This window comes from Colletes gigas, unplaced genomic scaffold (genome assembly GCF_013123115.1).
Source record: "Colletes gigas isolate AHSC1104 unplaced genomic scaffold, ASM1312311v1 Colletes_gigas_Sc00001, whole genome shotgun sequence".
NCBI classification, from domain to species: domain Eukaryota; kingdom Metazoa; phylum Arthropoda; class Insecta; order Hymenoptera; family Colletidae; genus Colletes; species Colletes gigas.
Genome location: NW_025106630.1, coordinates 8,297,510 through 8,313,916, shown reverse-complemented (window position 1 = coordinate 8,313,916; position 16,407 = coordinate 8,297,510). Strand labels below are relative to the sequence as shown.

The window sequence follows — 16,407 nt, the reverse complement described above, 5'->3', positions numbered from 1 at the left end:
ATATTAAATTAATTGCAATTGGCCCGATAACCGAAGGATTTTTTTATAACATTTTTAAAGAAATGAATAAGAAATCGATTTGTTTATCTGAAATTAAATTATGAATTATCCTGTAAAATCTGCATTATCTATTAGGTTACATTTGTTAGAACTGTATTTGCCAAAGTTGGAGACGCAACCTCTAGAGGGGGCACCTTGCAATTAAAATATGGCGCGAATAAGAATTTTTAACGCAGAGAACTGTGGATAATTAATACGTTCATCGTCGAAATTTGATTCATTTGAATCGTTTTAACGCATTTAGTGCCGAGAAAATTTATCATGCCTTTTCATACACGTCGAACACTGCTGAGATGCTTTAGGTTATTCTCAACATTTCTTTAAATTATTATGAAAAAATAACAAATATTCAATAGTTTAATAGTGTAATTGTTACTCTACAGTATTCCTAATGATTTTAATACTATTCAGAAGTTTACAAGAATTAGGATTTATTTAGAATGAACGTTTAAAAAAATTCTGAACAAAAATAGTCATGGAAATAAGAAATAGTCTGTTCACTTTCATTTGCCGTAAAGTAAAATTTCACGTTTTTATTTGCGTTTATATATATGAATATATTTTCCATAATTTGATTGAGGAAAATGCGTATAAAACAATTTAGACATAACTTGATAATGTTCTAGAAATTGTCCTATTTTTGATGAAATATTATCAAATGTTACTATATAACTAGGTATTATAGCATTTTCATTGTTATTGTAATTATGATCAAGCCAGTGAATTGGGTCTGCGAAAAATGCGTCCGCCTCGTCCACGTAATTTGCAATATTGTACAAATTAGGTTCGCAAGTCAATATTTTTACAGATACATTTACATGTAAATGGCTATACAAAGGCGTTGCGTGACAAGGTGTGAGAAATAATATGTTAGTTGTATTCTCGGCGTTAACAATTTCTTTATGAAGAACGTCCATCGCATCCAATGATCCACGTTGATGTATCACGCAAAAGTAAACACCAGGAATAATATTACTAATTACTAACAGCGCTATAAAAATTTTTCTTCCTATTTTTGCAAACTTTACATTTAAACGGAATGTACAGGAAGTACATATATATATTAACATTGGTAATAAAGGTAATAAAAATCTAAACTCCTTATGAGACAATAATGAGTAAACGCTGATTGTCCATCCAATGACAATTAACATGATTGCCTGACGATGAAAACAAGCATAGTATTTAATTACTTGCCAAATACATAATAAAAAGACAATGTAATATACTCCTAAAAGTGCTGGTAATCCACAGAGAATATACCACAAAAAATGCTGCGTTCCATATACGTCTCCAATCCTATGAAATACATTTACAACTAAAAATTCCCAAGGTGAAACGACTAGTGTACCATAACAGTAACTATCCAATAATATTGAACTTAAACAACAAACTATGCATATCACGCTATATCGACATGTTAACATTAATTTGTCTCGCGAACTTGTACATAAATGATAAAGGCATAAGGGTAGCCATATAACAGCAGCAGTAGGTCTTATCATACATAGAAATCCCACGATCCATAAGAAGTTTAAGTTTCTAACGTTACTATCGCGCCATGGAAATATCGACAAAGCTATCATAGTACATGCTGTTTCTACAGTATTTATTAATGTACGCGAGGCACAATAATACCAGTACCAATTTAAACATAAACTATATAATGTCCACTTGTTTTTTGTCCACTGATAAAATCTGTATTCTCCGTAAGCACAGACAATTGCTTGAAGCATTCGTGGTAATACCGTCAAGATTGTTACACGATCCAAAGACACCAATGCCAAGATTCGATAGATGATAGATATCAAGAATGGATAGATGTAATTGCGAATTTTTGCATGCCATTCCCACGTGAGATATCCATATCCAAATGCTAAACGATGAGCCACTTCTACCGATTGCCAATACTCATCCGGAACATGGGCAGTTTGTACAAGGAATACGGAAGTTAACCTCCATACCATTAAGATAGACAACACCTTATTGTTCTTAGACAAATGCATTTTTTTTTATCTATCAGTAATACACTAGAAATTAGTAGACTTTTTGAAGATATCGAGGATATATTCCTTCAAAAATTTAGACGAAACAAAATGATCACAACGCAAAATACAAACACTCAAAATGTCAGGCCTGATAACCTTTCGAAACATTTTATATCACTAGAAATCACTACTTTACATTCATTTATTATTTTAGAGAATCCATTACGGGAATTCATTTTCTCTTGTTATCAATTACGAAGAACTATTTGCTACTGTACAATACACGTAAACAATTTAACATTGAACTGAATTATCGTTGCATTTAAATAAGATTATAAAATCGTTCTGTGCATTCGGTATGAAGAATAATATATAGAATAGTTTCGAGTAATCGATACAGATGGAGCTATATTAAAATGCGTCATTTTGTGGGATCGATTAGTTGAGAGCTCTACGTAGCGATATTTCTTTGAACAAGAGAACTAAAGTCGATAGCATCGTTACGAGTAGTGGTCGATAACCGATAGTGCATCGTTCTTTTCGAAACGAGAAATTGAAGTTCGATATCTGTAAAATAATTCGTCAAACGCTGCTTTGAGATATCGGATTCTTCGCGGTAAATTTGTTATCCCTTTATAAGCACGAGCTGGACACGAATTTGTAAAACGAAGCATGCATCGTTTTAAACAATTTCATTTTAAATTATGCAACAAATATCCTCCATTTTGATGAGAAACAAACGCTATGAGTTAGTAGAAATACGAGAAATACTGTATATGTGTATTTAATTCCTAAAAGATAATAAGTGCCGCATTTACGCATTTTGATTTACTATCATGGAAAGTAAATCAATAACATTGCCTAACAACGGAAAATCTGCTACAACAGATGACTCCAAAAGCGAGATGCAAATGGTACTTGCTAAAATGATGGAAGAAAAGCACACTTATACTTACAAGAAATTAGTGGTACCTATGTCAATGAGAAGTATTTATTGGAAATTTTTTGGATTTCCAGCTACGGATGATGGAGATATTCTCACTAAAGTAAAAATTATTTGTATATTATGCAAAACACAAATTGCATATAATCGTAACACTAGTAATTTACGCATGCACTTGCAAAATAAACATGCTCAAGAATTGTTAGAATTAGAAGCTACAAATCCTCCACGTAGACAGGTTCTTTCTCAGGAAACAAAAGAGCGTAGAGCACAAAAGAGATTACTGAAGGCAGGTTTAACCTCTGCTCAGCATATTTATACTACCAATGCAGACGGTACTGTCCAAATAGACGGAGATATTCAGTTTGTGACCGACCCAAATATAAGTTTATCCAACATAGAAGATGACATTACAATTGGTCAACCGTTAAGAGTTATGATAAAAAGTAATTCTAATATCGGAAACAATAGTCAAAATGTAGCCTTTCTAATGCCGGAAGATAATTCTATCAATCAGTCGAGTATCGATGGAAAAACTGTATCCGATGCTATAGCCGAATTCATCATAATGGACTTACAATTACCAGAAGTAGTGGAAGGTCGAGGTTTTCAAAGGCTAGTTGCAACTTTACGTTCCCCTTGCGAAATCCCTAGTAAAAATAAATTAGAAGAAGAAATAATACCAAAGATTTACGATACATTTAGAGAATCGGTGACAACAAGTTTATCTTGTATTGCTAGCGAAGTGGGTTTGACGATTGAAGAGTGGAGATCAAATTCCGACGAACGTTTTGTTACTATCTCTGTGTACTATCAAAATTCTGGCGAACCAGTTTTAGAATGTAAAGTATTAAGTACAATTCATGCACCCTTGGATTGGGAGGAATCTCAGTGGGGTACTACGATAGATTCTTTGTTACTCGATTGGGATTTGAAAATGGAGAGGATAACTGCAGTAGTAATAGCCACATCTAGAACAGAATTAATTACTGCTTTAACAGATCGAGGATTAACGTTGGTTCCTTGTTTACTTTATACGTTGCAAGTATGTGCTCAAGCTTGTTTCGAGAATCCAGAAGTTAGCACTATATTGTCTAAATGTAGAGCAGCTATCGGAGCTATTATAAGTCACCCAGCCGCGTTTGCAGCTTTAGCTATGCAAGAACAATTATTAGAGGTAAAACTGAAAACTTCTCATCGTTAACTGCTTAAGCTGAAATGACACTCATGGCATATCGTGGCATTAACCCTTGGTTAAAATAACTGTAACTCGTTATATCATTTTAAAATACATTTACTATAATTATAGCTAGAGGAAAACACTATGCTGATGGACTATCCTCCTGTATGGACATCTACATACAACATGCTTGAACAAATGGTCCTACGTAGGAATATAGTAACATCAATTTTGGAGAGCATGGAAGGTGTTAATCAAGAAGTAGTCGATCTAACAAATGACCAGTGGAAAGTTGTAGAAGATCTTGTAAATGTCCTTGAACCGTTTAAAGTTACTATTATGACGCTTAGCGAAGAAAAAATGCCTTTAATATCCTTATTAAAACCATTACTTTGGCAACTTGTATCTTCTCATCTTAAAATAAAAGAGTCTGACAGCGATACAGCAAGATCTTTTAAAGAATCTTTGTCCGATATGCTTTGTGATAGATATGCAGACTACAATGTTACCCTTTTACTTCAAATTGCAACTACTCTAGATCCAAGGTAATTACAGATTATAAAATCTATATTTTAAATCATTTCTGTCGTAAATCTATGAATGCAAATACAACTGAAACTGCACGTTTTGCGTTAGATTTAAACAGCTACCATATGCTACAGAAGAAGATAAGAACATAGTTGCGACTCCGATAAAAGAAATGTTGACAAAACTAATACAAGAAGAATCTGGAGACAATATGACTATTAAAGTTGAAGAAGATCCTCCAAATAAAAAAGTCCGTTTATCAGGTATGTACAAATATTATAAACATGTAAATGTACAGATTTTGTTGTTCATGATCTTTAAAACACGATTATTCTATCTTATGTGTAATTACATATAGGCATGGAACTTTTACTTGGAGGATTATGTTCAACAAAAAATAGAATGCCTGCAGAAGAGAAGGCCGATCTTGAACTTGTACAGTATCATTCAGAATCGACCGCGCCCCTTGATTACTGTCCTCTTCAGTGGTGGGCTAAAATTTCTGCAAAGTGTCCGAATTTAGGAAAACTGGCTTGTAGATATAATTGTGTACCTGCATGTTGCGCACCACCTGCTAGAATCCCAGCAGAAGTGCAAGTTTTATACGATACGAGGCGAGCTGCGTTACCTCCTCATTTGATAGACAAATTACTGTTTCTCCATGGTAATCATACTGTTTGAGAAGAAAATTAAATTATGCTGAAGTTTTTTGAAGGTACTACTTTCTACCACGCGAAACAATCTTAAAAATGTTAATAGTTTTTTTATATGATTTACATTATATAATGCACTTTTCATAAGAATTATCTAATAGTAGAGTTTAAAAAATGTTTGAGTACATTTTCTAAACGTTTTGAGACAGTGGATGCCGACATGAATTTAACGGGGATGCAGGTACTGCAAAAATATAAGTTTATTTTCATCAAACTTTAACATAAATTTCGTACTTTCAAACTGTAAGAAGAGAGTGTATGAAGGTTTAAAAGTATCCAAAGAGCTATACAATCTTATGAACTTTACTGTTTCACGAAGAATTTTGGATATCGATCTTGTATAGAGATTTTTAAAAAAAACCAGAAGATATAATGATAGTTAAGGAAATAAAAAGATAATCTTTATAAAAAGTAATAAAAGAAATAATAGTTTTCCATTTTTAAAACGTATAAGATACTTAAAGGTATGAAAACTTTAAAATGTTATGTATCATTGTGAAGCATCGAAAGTAACGTTTTAATTCAATGAGTATTCCGTTCAAATAATTCAAATCCCGATTTTTTATTTATTGTTTCTATTATTCTCAAATAATTCTTATTGATGATAATTAACATAACATTGCAACCATAATTCAATGCATAATTTACAATAGATTGTTTAACGTAATGAAACGCTAAACTCGTCTGTATACTTAAAAAAACTGTTAGATTAATGACACTTCGAACATCATAAGTATAAGACGATAATAACGGGAATAAGTATAGTCAAGAAATTAATGTATAAAATTATTAAATTATTTCCGACTTCTATTTTTGCATTAATGCACTTTAAAGAAGTGTATTCTTGTGATATTAACTTATATTTTTAAATACTAAGTAGTACAAACTCAGCATTTTGTATCATAAATAATGGATATATTTCTCCCAATTTATTTGTCTTGTGACTTATAATTAAATGCTTAAATGTAATGTAATGTACATAATATGATTTATGTATGTTTCATATGAATTTAAATATGGTAACCATATTTATAAAAATTGTACAAAGTTTTACACTTTATTTTTGTAAGATGTCGACACAGTTGTAAAAAATACTTTAAAATAATAATTTTTATACTGTACATAAATGTGAATTATTCTCATAACACATTAAGATGTTAAGTGTTATTGTATACTGTATTTATTTGAACATAACTATTTTTCGAAAAGATTAGATTAGACCGTAATAATTGTTTCTTTAGTATCTAACTATAGGTATTAACTTCATTTAAGTTTTCTATGTTAAATAAAATTGTATAGTTGCCATAAAGTAAACAAAATTGATTTATACAAAGACATTAAAAAAAGTTTAATTATTTTGTATTTCTATCGCTTATCGTACTTTAATTTTATATTCTTACATTGCCCTGGATATTAAAAAACTTTAGTCATGGAAGACTGAACTGATTTTGCATCCACATAGAATTCTCATAAAATCTTGGATCTGCAATTCTGAGAGATGCTCTCTTATAGAAATAGTAATATAAAACTGCAACTTTAAATATAATTAAATATGAGGAAAGCTTAAAAATATGAAATACGTATAATTTCTTTACTTAGTTTATTACCTCCTCTGTGCAATGAATAAAGAACATGAAAATCTTTAGTCCAGTGATATTTGAAGGATGACGACCAATTCATCTTAATGTCCCAAGTGTGAAGGCTAATGCTTAGTATTATATATACAATACACAATATTAATGTAACACGAAATTTTGTATATAATAATTGTATCAGTCCAACCTGCATAAAAAATTGTATATTATTAATATATAATGTTTGATAAATAACTAGATTTTGCAATGTACATTATGTGAAAATTAAATGTCAGATTTTTATTATTATTCTTTAAACAGTTACCTGGAAGATGTAGGTGGAAAAAAAATTAACTAGAAGAACAGTAAGGGTCATAACAATACACAAGTCTTGAATCCTTAAAAACAATAATTGAAACAATGTTTAAACCTAAATAGAATTTAACAATTTCAAGTAAAAGCATTTACATACACATAGACGATCAGTAAATTAATTGGATTCTGTCGAGAAAAAACGGCAAACGAATTTACGAAAACGTCGAAAAGCAATATCAAGTACTGCACAATTACAGTAACTAAATATTTCTTTGTACTTAATGTGTTCATTTATCTCGAATAAAAGGATCTTCCGATAGATACAGAATGCCGTAGTGTTATTACTGTATTGTTATATGCATTCTAATGATTGCTATGGTAACGCAAATGTACAGCGAGTCGCAAAATTATTTGCTCAGTCGAAAGTACAATAAAGATGAATGAAATAATGCGACAACAAAGCACTTTCTGAAACGCTTTTGTTTAGAAATACATTATTAGTTCAATATAACAGAATCGTAATAATAATTTGAAAGATTATAATTACATATACGCGAGTAATAATAATTTGACGGAACTGTACATCCTTCCGACATAAAAATCATTGGGAAAACAGCTGAATCGCATAAATTAACTTCTTTACGCTTATAATTATTCGAACAATGAAAATATTAATATAAATGAACTCTGTATCACGAAGCAAATCAGACGACGTCAGTATCTCTTGTATAGTAATTTTCAAATTACTCTGACACGTTTGAATGTGTGACGCGTGAATCGATACATGACAAGTTACGCACTGATTAGGTTTTTAAATAAGTGTATTGAACTGTCTTCCCATAGTAATTTGAATACATTCGTGTATTTTTTAATTCGTGTATTGTTTCAAGCCAAATAATAAAATAATATGATATACATACTCATATTGAGGTTATGGGTATATATGAAATAAACATACGATGAATTTAAACTGTACAATCGATACTGCTTTGCATACTTAAATGTAAATTATGATACTTGAAATTGTTTGACAAAAAAACGAGAATGGAAATTCGAAATAATAAGCATCTGCATACGCGACAAATAATTGGTATTTTTCCTGTATTGGAATTCGACGATAACGATGCTCCTTTGAAAAATCCAAGTATATCTTACTTGGATATTTTTTTTCTCGGATCCTCGATCCTTATGCATGTCGTAGATATGGCAATCGATATGAGCCTTGCCATAAGATACTTATTGGCCGGAAAAACAACATATTTTGCATGGACAATTACTTTCATTTTTCTACCTTCGCTTATAAATGTCATAATTAGTAGAAAAATGATACTCCAAGATGAGGAGGTAAAATATCACACGGGACAAAAGAAATTGGTATAATTAAATATAACAATTTGTTAACAAAGATACACCAAGATTACTTATCTTATCTTCCTTAAAACTATATTTAAATATACCAATTACAGCAGTATTGTTTCTTTATTTAATGCATAAAGCTAGATAGAACTTCAGTAAGGTCAATTTTATTTTTTAGTTTCAGATTTTGTTTTAAATTTGTTCGACGTCAGATTTCACAATTTTTTGTCTTCTTTTGTACAAAGTATGATGCAATTCTAAGAAAGGAAGGGGGAACAAGTCTCAATATTTACTTGCACTTTTGTTTCGGTTGTGTTAAGATAATAATTTCTTTTTGTTTCATAGGAAAGTACAACATCAAATCGATCTCAATACAAATGTATACATGCAATGTTAACAAAGAAGCTATTCTGTATTGTAGTTGTTGCATTTCAATTAGCTCCAGTACTTCGTTATTATCAAACATTAAAGTACGCTTTAAAAGCATATAAATTTCAAAAACTGGACGATCGTAATGGTCAAAGGCGATATTATCTCAAGATGTGTAAAGAAGATCAAGATGTTGCTTTATTAAGAGTATTTGAATGCTTTCTTGAAGCAGCTCCTCAACAAATTTTGCAATTAACTATATTACTGAAGAACTACCATAACAATCTAAATTTCGAATGTACCTATATTTTTGTACATCTAATTAATTGTTATAATATCAACTGCAAAGCGAACATTATATTTGTATTTGTTGTAGTTATTCATCAAATAGCTAGTATCCTTAGCTCGCTCGGAAGTATGGGATGGGTTATGGCTAGTTACCACCGTAGTATTAGATTGGCTCAACAAGATAAGCTAAATATTGGTATTACAGGAACAATTCTTCAATTTTTGTGGCACTTCTGTACAACAGGTAAATAAATTATTATTATTATTATATGAGAATACTAAAAATCTACATTTATATACATATATAAAAATTTTTCAGTCTCAAGAATATTGTCTTTAAGTGTTATTGCAAGTGTATGGCCAATATATACAGCAATTGGTTGCGTTTGTCATTGGATCAGTATGACTGCTTGGATTATTATAGATTCTCATGGAATACTAGAATTTTGTAAGAATTATAATCATGCTCCGCATTGTCCTCCGAAAGTTAAAGAACGCGTTTATTCCATATTATTTTCCCTAGTAATTGGTGTAGTTCATGTGTTTATATATTTGAATGCAGTAGATGGTAGCACGTTCCTTAAACACGTGACTTTTTATATAATCTGTTTTATTGAAAATATAGTAGCAAGTGTACTTTGGATGTACACTTCATCGAATGAAGTCAAAAATGCTTGGTACTTCAATGTACTTATTATTCTTTGTATTATACCATTTTTATTAGGTATAACAGCTATGATTGTTTATTATAGCGTTTTTCATCCTTCCTTAAAACATCAAAATTCTGAAAATACATAATTTTGACAAAGTCCATAGTAAAATATTTCACTCTCATTCAGAAATATTTTAAATTAAATCGAGCTAATTTATTTATTGCCTATAAATCGTACAAATATTTAATCTAAAACAGCATTTGTACATTGAATTTCACATTTGACTGTTCAGGTATCAAATATTATCTTTTAATAATGTGATTCAATTAAAAGAATATCTTTTTTTGAATACCTAATCAAAAATGTTAATCTATAAATATTTATACACATAGTATAAATGATATACATACTTATACATATAGTTATAAATGTTTATAGTTTAGTAAAAGAATGAATTCTAGCATAAATTTTATACACAAAATGAATTGTAAATACTTTTTATGCAATATATACTGCCAAGTAACGACGTGACTAGAAAATACTATGTGTACTATATAGTTTATACAATTGTTATTGTGCTCTTCGTGTAATTATACGCGCGTATTAGAGAATTATTATATTTTTAATGTAAGTACTCGGAAATCATAATTTTAGTTATGTATTATAAATTTTGTAAGCTTTACCATTTATAAATTTGATGTACTTTATATACTTTTGTAATAAAAAAATTATTTTCTTTAGATTTATATGTGATTTTGTTGTAAATAAAACCTTGATTTGAAACACCCTTGTAATCGAAATTTATTTAAAAACAACAATATGAATAATATAACACATGAATTTTTTAATGGTACTATTTATACTAAATGACAAATTTTTGATTTAGAAAACTGTGGCAACTGAAATTCTCCATTAATAATTAATATTTCCTTTTAGTTATTTTCGAACGCAGCAATTTAGAAGCAATTATAAAGCACATTCTCAAAAGCTATACTGAGAAATAAAAATCAAACGTTACTTTTCCTATAATGGTAATATTGAATACTTAATGTTAAAATGGAATGTGCTACATAAAATAATTTATCAACAAATAATAAAGCATATATTTTTATATATGTTATCTTTTTGTTTTGATATCAATCGACTGGATTCTGTATTACTATAAGTATGAACTCTTTATCTGGTGCAACCATTATTTCATGTTTCTTACTACGAATACGTAAGAAAGTAAGATCGTTTGTCGGATCCAGATCTCGAACAACAGATCGTGCTTTATCAGACAGTTGGCTAATCAAACCTGCATACTGAACTGTTGTAGTGTTATCCAATGTAGATTTGATTGGAATACCTAAGTACCAGAATTTTATTACATTTTTTGTAACAGTTATGTTAATAATTAGTCTCTATATGAATACAACACACCTTCTGCATTGACAACAATTGTTCCAACTACTCCTTTATGAGATTGAATACGTTTCATAGTTTCTTCCACTTCTTGTGCCTAAAACAAGTATTATCTTAACCCAAAGCGATTTGTAAAAGAAATGTATGATTCATTGGAAATTTACCATTTTTTAAATTATGTTAATGACTCTTTTTCGTTGAATATAATGCAATAATAGTTACAAGAACGGTAACCGGAATATATACGACGAACTTGGTAACACCAAACCGTTGCTTGGATCCTACTGCCTACTCAATTGTTCATATATTTTATAAATAACATTGAACGTATAAAGGTACGCTAATAGACGTTAAGTTTGTTGGGTTTGGGTTAGAATTTAAACGCCACCTATACACGACAGGCAGTAACCTAGCGGTAAATTCAAATTATCCAATTAAATTCAAACACTAATCCGATGGAACACATGTATAAATCGAGCATTATAGTGACAATAAAATACTAAAATTTTATTTGATAAAAAATTATGTATACTAAGTTTCTCTGCAAGAAATGTAATACAAAAACTACATTCTGATTTTTCATTGAATATTTGTAAAAATTTTATTTATTAATTACAATACGTATAGCGTGTAATAAAAATTGAAAAAATATTTCATAACAACGAATAATTTAATATTCCCATCGAAACTTAACACAAAGGTACGATTAAATCAGTTCCTGAATATTCGGGTAGATTCAAATTATATTCCCTCTCCAATTTTTTAGGTACAAATCGGCCACCTAAATAATGATATTTTCCCTTGAATTTCTGAGCACACATTTTTGGCGCTGTCAATGATACCAGCATCTCTGGTTTTATGTCGCCCTTCGACGATGGTCCATTTTCAACATCCCAACCCGATGGTATATCTATACTACAAATAGGTATGCTTGTGTTTTCTAATAAAGATATAATTGGAACAAATGTTTCCCTTACAGGTGGCTTAAAACTGAATCCAAATAAAGCATCTACTATTAGAAGAAAATCGCACGAGCGATTTAAATCAAAGTTTTCCAACTCGTTTCCCAACAGAGGAATATCATTTTCAACGCATTGATGTAATAAATTTTCGTATAAAATATTACTCGTCCTTTTAGGATAATAAACTTCGGGGGAGTATCCAAATTGTTTTAAGTGTCTAGCGCAGACAAGGCCATCTCCTCCATTATTTCCTGGACCACAACAGACCAGAATCTTTTTCGTTGAACATTTTAACGAAGTATAAGTAGAAGCAATGGCAACAGCACAACTCTGCCCAGCGAGTTCCATTAATTGGTCCACGCTGAATTTATATTTTTCAAACAAATCTTTGTCTATGTTAATGCTTTCCTGTTGGTTCAAGTATTTCACCATGGTGGTATATGATTTTCTTCCAAAAAAGAAAACACATTTATTGTTAAACAAAGCAGATTTTATAAAACCTCTTACATATAATACCATTTATAATTTCAATAAATGGAATTATACAGTAAGAAACGATATTATAACCTCTTACAATGTGTTATTCCTTTACTTTATTAATGCGAACAAACGTTAATATTAACGATAAGTAGAAGCTTCCGTTATTTTCTGGTCACTTTAAGTCTTTTCAAGAAAAACACGTACGTTTTAATTAATTTTTAACTTTCTCAAAATGTAAATCGTACCATTTACATCGAACGTCAGAGCGAGTCGAAATTTTCAGCACGCAGATCGGTAGACATATAGGTAGACAGATATTACACAGATCAGTACAAATATAAGTAGCGGTTGAATATGAAACTTATACTCTTCACAATTTTCAAACAAACTATATTATTTCTAGATATTTAACATTTTTGGAATATTTTAATATCGTAAATAACTAAAGTTTTTTTAATATCTTTCAATGGTTGAAACGGTTTCGAAAATAACTGCTCAAACCTCGCGTATATACGGACCGAGCCAATAACAAACGATAACTGAAATAATTTGTTATTTATTGATTTTTAAGGAAACTTTTATATAAAATATATAGTATCTAACAGGACCTATTGAATGGAAGCATTTCACTTATTTTACTTCTTGTATTTTCAAACTATGTATATGTATAGGGTGTCTTGTGGTTTTTCCGCCAAACTGCGAAAATTTAATTTAGAAGTTAGAAAGACTTTTCTTTAGAGTCAGAATTCGCATAAGGTAAGCATTCTCTTTAATTATTTATAACTCGAAAACTAAGAAATATAGGACATATATCCATATTATGTTTCTCATTTTTTTTGGTATACAGATTTGTTTCCTGCATTATAAGCATACATTTATGAACCACCCTGAATATAAATATACACACATGAAAATGTAAAAAAAAAAATATCATTCGTCAATTTCTACAATACACAAGTAAATAACAAATATAAAGTATGTAAGTATTCAAATGACAATGTCATTTTTGTTAAAAGTAACTGTAATAAATTATAACTTATGAATTGAGTTTTAAAATAGATTATTAAGAACAGGTTTTAATAGAATTATACTTAAAATCCTTACTACTGCACAGAATATGTTTCATTAATTTTTTTATCATTCGATATGGTTCCCACTGGGCGTTGTAAGGAAAATTTTTTATCTGTTCAGTATATGGAACACACTGATCTTTCATATGATATATTGATTGTAACGAAACTATAAGTCGTTCTTGAGGAAATCCTAAAGGTAGCTGTATGTAGACTACAAAGTGAAAATCTTCAACATCAAATAAAAGTGTTGCATAAGTATAATCTTCCGTATCGTATTCAATTAAAGCATAATAATGATTGCTCAGCAAACCACCTATAAAATTTCTTCGTTTTGTTAAACTTTGGGCTAATGAATTTATCTAGAACAATAATTTACTATGTTAAAATTACAATCTTAAAATTTAGTCGGATGAAATCACATACCTTTTCCGTTATAAACTTTTTTACTTCTGTTACATAATCAAATAAAAATTTATTTCGTGGGAAGTTTGGTAACTGCATTGCATTTGTTCCGCCAAGAACATCTTCTAAAGGTTTAGTTAAGTGAAGGTGCGATATAATGCGGCTCCAATTTGTTCCACAATATGTTACAATTAATATTGCTACATAATTTTCTGATTTACAACTATAATTTTGTAACTGTGAAAGATCAACTGACAAGCTGATTAAGAATTTAGCCTCTGTTGGTTTGGAACCGAATGGCAACAATATTATTTCAACATCTTGTAGTCTTATTTCTGTTTTCATTAATGTACTATATTCACGTTCTAATTCCACTTGCTTTTGAAGTAATTGTATCTAATGTAAAATAAAAAATGTTATAGAGAGTATGCTTTATGTAGAGTATGCATCAAATACATAATAATCATTAAATTGCCAACCTGATATTCTTTATAACATGATAAAAGTTCCATAAGGACATTTAATAATGCATCTTCGTTATTAGGATTCCATTTAGCAAGACTAGGTATCTTATTAGACAAGATATCTACATCCATGTCCGCTAAGAAATTATCGTTAAATATGAAATCAGGTCCCATTTCAGGGCACTGAGAGTCAAAAAATACATTCCAAGTTAGAATCTGTCTAGCATAGGGGATAGATAATTTAAAACGATCTCCTTTTTGTTTGCCACAGCTAGACGATACGGAATCTGCTTTGATTGTCTCGTAACTTATTCCTTAAGAAGATATTAAGAAACAATACGATGAATATAAAATATCACATAATGTATAACATGAAATAATGTGGAATATATTTGATATAAAAGTATGTTTAGTATTATGTCTTACCAAGTTTATCATTGCTTAAAACACGTATTAAAAGTGGCTCAATATATGAGTCTACCGGTAAGAAAATTTCACATTTCTGATTCAACATATTAACAGTTGTGTTTTATGTAATCAAAAATTTCGTAAATTGTGATAAATTGTATGCTCAGTACGATGCTTTAACCTATCAAGCAAATTCCTTGTAAACAAATGATACTCGACGAATTACATTTCTTCGATGTTATAAATATGTGATGTTTCCTTATTTTAGAAAGCAAATGTTTTCAAACGCACATGCCAAATTGACGTTTAAAACTACACATTGCACGAATTTTTCTATGAATACAACAGTCTTGTCATTCGATTGGCTTTATCCTGCTTTTAATGCTAACGATCACAATGATAACAATAACGACGATGATGGTGTTTTATAAAAGATCAATTATAATTCGTTTGAATCCATTGTCGAAAACAGGGTATCAATTAAATATAAAACGTTATTTACAAACGATTCAATATGTACTATTATTAGTTTTACTTATTCTAGGGATGTAGTTAAACGTAGATTGGTACTAGCGACAGATATCCACGAATCTTACAGACTGTTGGAGCAGGTTATGTTCATGTTGTGAGGAGGAAAGGAAAAACGCCAAACAATTTACGCGGCAGTATTTCTAGATCTTTCTATGTTATCATTTTACATTAACTATTAACTACGTCGTTATCTTTTGGCTTTTGTTCGGCAACTGAAGGCCTCGTTTTCCGGAAACAACCGGCAACAGTAACGTGGGCCGAACGTCTCCGACTACACCCGAACCAGCGTATCGTCAACTCCAATTTTTAGTCGACGTACAGTCAATGCGAAAACTCTAATTCTTAAAACATACTTTATTCAAGTAATAAATAATGAATCAAAATGTTTGAAACGCAATAATTTCCAACTAATTTTATTAAGTGTATCAACAAATTTTTTACTAATATGATATTTTGACAAAAGTCATGTTTCCATTAGGTATTGCTTGTTTCCGGTTTCTCTGTAAAACGTTGCGCGTTGTTTTGTAATGGTATGTACACAGTAGCAATTGGTTAAGTACACTTTCAATTTTAAAACAAATGAAAAACCAAAGACGCAACATAGATTTTCTTTAGAATAGCAAGGAAAGTCAAGTGTTATTAACATAGTTTATTATATAGTCAGAAGAAAATTTATAGTAAATAATCCACTTCCGATATATGTACTTAGAATTACT

At 30.1% G+C, this 16,407-nt stretch overlaps 7 protein-coding genes across 9 annotated transcripts; 2 read left to right on the top strand and 5 right to left on the bottom strand.

Moving 5' to 3' along the window:
• Positions 1-593: 593 nt before the first annotated feature.
• On the bottom strand, positions 594-6,679 carry LOC122396777 (GPI mannosyltransferase 3). Its single transcript, XM_043395443.1, has 2 exons — positions 6,662-6,679; positions 594-2,042 (listed from the first exon to the last, which is right to left on the bottom strand). The coding sequence occupies exons 1-2, from the start codon at positions 6,677-6,679 to the stop codon at positions 594-596; spliced, it is 1,467 nt and encodes a 488-aa protein (XP_043251378.1).
• Positions 2,558-6,297, top strand: LOC122394850 (E3 SUMO-protein ligase ZBED1-like). Its single transcript, XM_043392004.1, has 4 exons — positions 2,558-4,168; positions 4,301-4,716; positions 4,808-4,962; positions 5,058-6,297. Exons 1-4 carry the CDS (start codon positions 2,885-2,887, stop codon positions 5,378-5,380), a joined length of 2,178 nt encoding a protein of 725 aa, XP_043247939.1. The 5' UTR covers positions 2,558-2,884; the 3' UTR covers positions 5,381-6,297.
• Positions 6,680-6,816: 137 nt separating the features above from the next.
• Positions 6,817-7,592, bottom strand: LOC122404696 (transmembrane protein 138). The gene is made up of 4 exons (XM_043408891.1): positions 7,459-7,592; positions 7,312-7,384; positions 7,020-7,194; positions 6,817-6,946 (listed from the first exon to the last, which is right to left on the bottom strand). Exons 1-4 carry the CDS (start codon positions 7,590-7,592, stop codon positions 6,840-6,842), a joined length of 489 nt encoding a protein of 162 aa, XP_043264826.1. The 3' UTR covers positions 6,817-6,839.
• Positions 7,593-8,104: 512 nt separating this feature from the next.
• Positions 8,105-10,170, top strand: LOC122404682 (XK-related protein 6). 2 transcript variants are annotated; one of them, XM_043408879.1, is made up of 4 exons: positions 8,105-8,645; positions 9,003-9,324; positions 9,403-9,558; positions 9,634-10,170. In XM_043408879.1, the coding sequence occupies exons 1-4, from the start codon at positions 8,346-8,348 to the stop codon at positions 10,110-10,112; spliced, it is 1,257 nt and encodes a 418-aa protein (XP_043264814.1). In that variant the 5' UTR covers positions 8,105-8,345; the 3' UTR covers positions 10,113-10,170. The 2 variants fall into 2 exon arrangements, with proteins under 2 accessions (XP_043264814.1, XP_043264806.1); XM_043408871.1 differs by having other exon boundaries at positions 9,003-9,558.
• Positions 10,171-10,778: 608 nt separating this feature from the next.
• LOC122396834 (dynein light chain roadblock-type 2) lies at positions 10,779-11,756 on the bottom strand. The gene is made up of 3 exons (XM_043395578.1): positions 11,536-11,756; positions 11,390-11,468; positions 10,779-11,315 (listed from the first exon to the last, which is right to left on the bottom strand). Exons 1-3 carry the CDS (start codon positions 11,536-11,538, stop codon positions 11,104-11,106), a joined length of 294 nt encoding a protein of 97 aa, XP_043251513.1. The 5' UTR covers positions 11,539-11,756; the 3' UTR covers positions 10,779-11,103.
• Positions 11,757-12,005: 249 nt separating this feature from the next.
• Positions 12,006-13,226, bottom strand: LOC122396758 (NAD(P)H-hydrate epimerase). The gene is made up of 2 exons (XM_043395452.1): positions 12,908-13,226; positions 12,006-12,781 (listed from the first exon to the last, which is right to left on the bottom strand). The coding sequence occupies exon 2, from the start codon at positions 12,763-12,765 to the stop codon at positions 12,061-12,063; it is 705 nt and encodes a 234-aa protein (XP_043251387.1). The 5' UTR covers positions 12,766-12,781; positions 12,908-13,226; the 3' UTR covers positions 12,006-12,060.
• Positions 13,227-13,723: 497 nt separating this feature from the next.
• On the bottom strand, positions 13,724-15,883 carry LOC122405038 (BRISC and BRCA1-A complex member 2-like). Of its 2 annotated transcripts, XM_043409510.1 has the most exons (5): positions 15,757-15,883; positions 15,179-15,341; positions 14,768-15,066; positions 14,310-14,684; positions 13,724-14,245 (listed from the first exon to the last, which is right to left on the bottom strand). In XM_043409510.1, the coding sequence occupies exons 2-5, from the start codon at positions 15,264-15,266 to the stop codon at positions 13,877-13,879; spliced, it is 1,131 nt and encodes a 376-aa protein (XP_043265445.1). In that variant the 5' UTR covers positions 15,267-15,341; positions 15,757-15,883; the 3' UTR covers positions 13,724-13,876. The 2 variants fall into 2 exon arrangements, with proteins under 2 accessions (XP_043265445.1, XP_043265435.1); XM_043409500.1 differs by having other exon boundaries at positions 15,179-15,883.
• Positions 15,884-16,407: the final 524 nt, after the last annotated feature.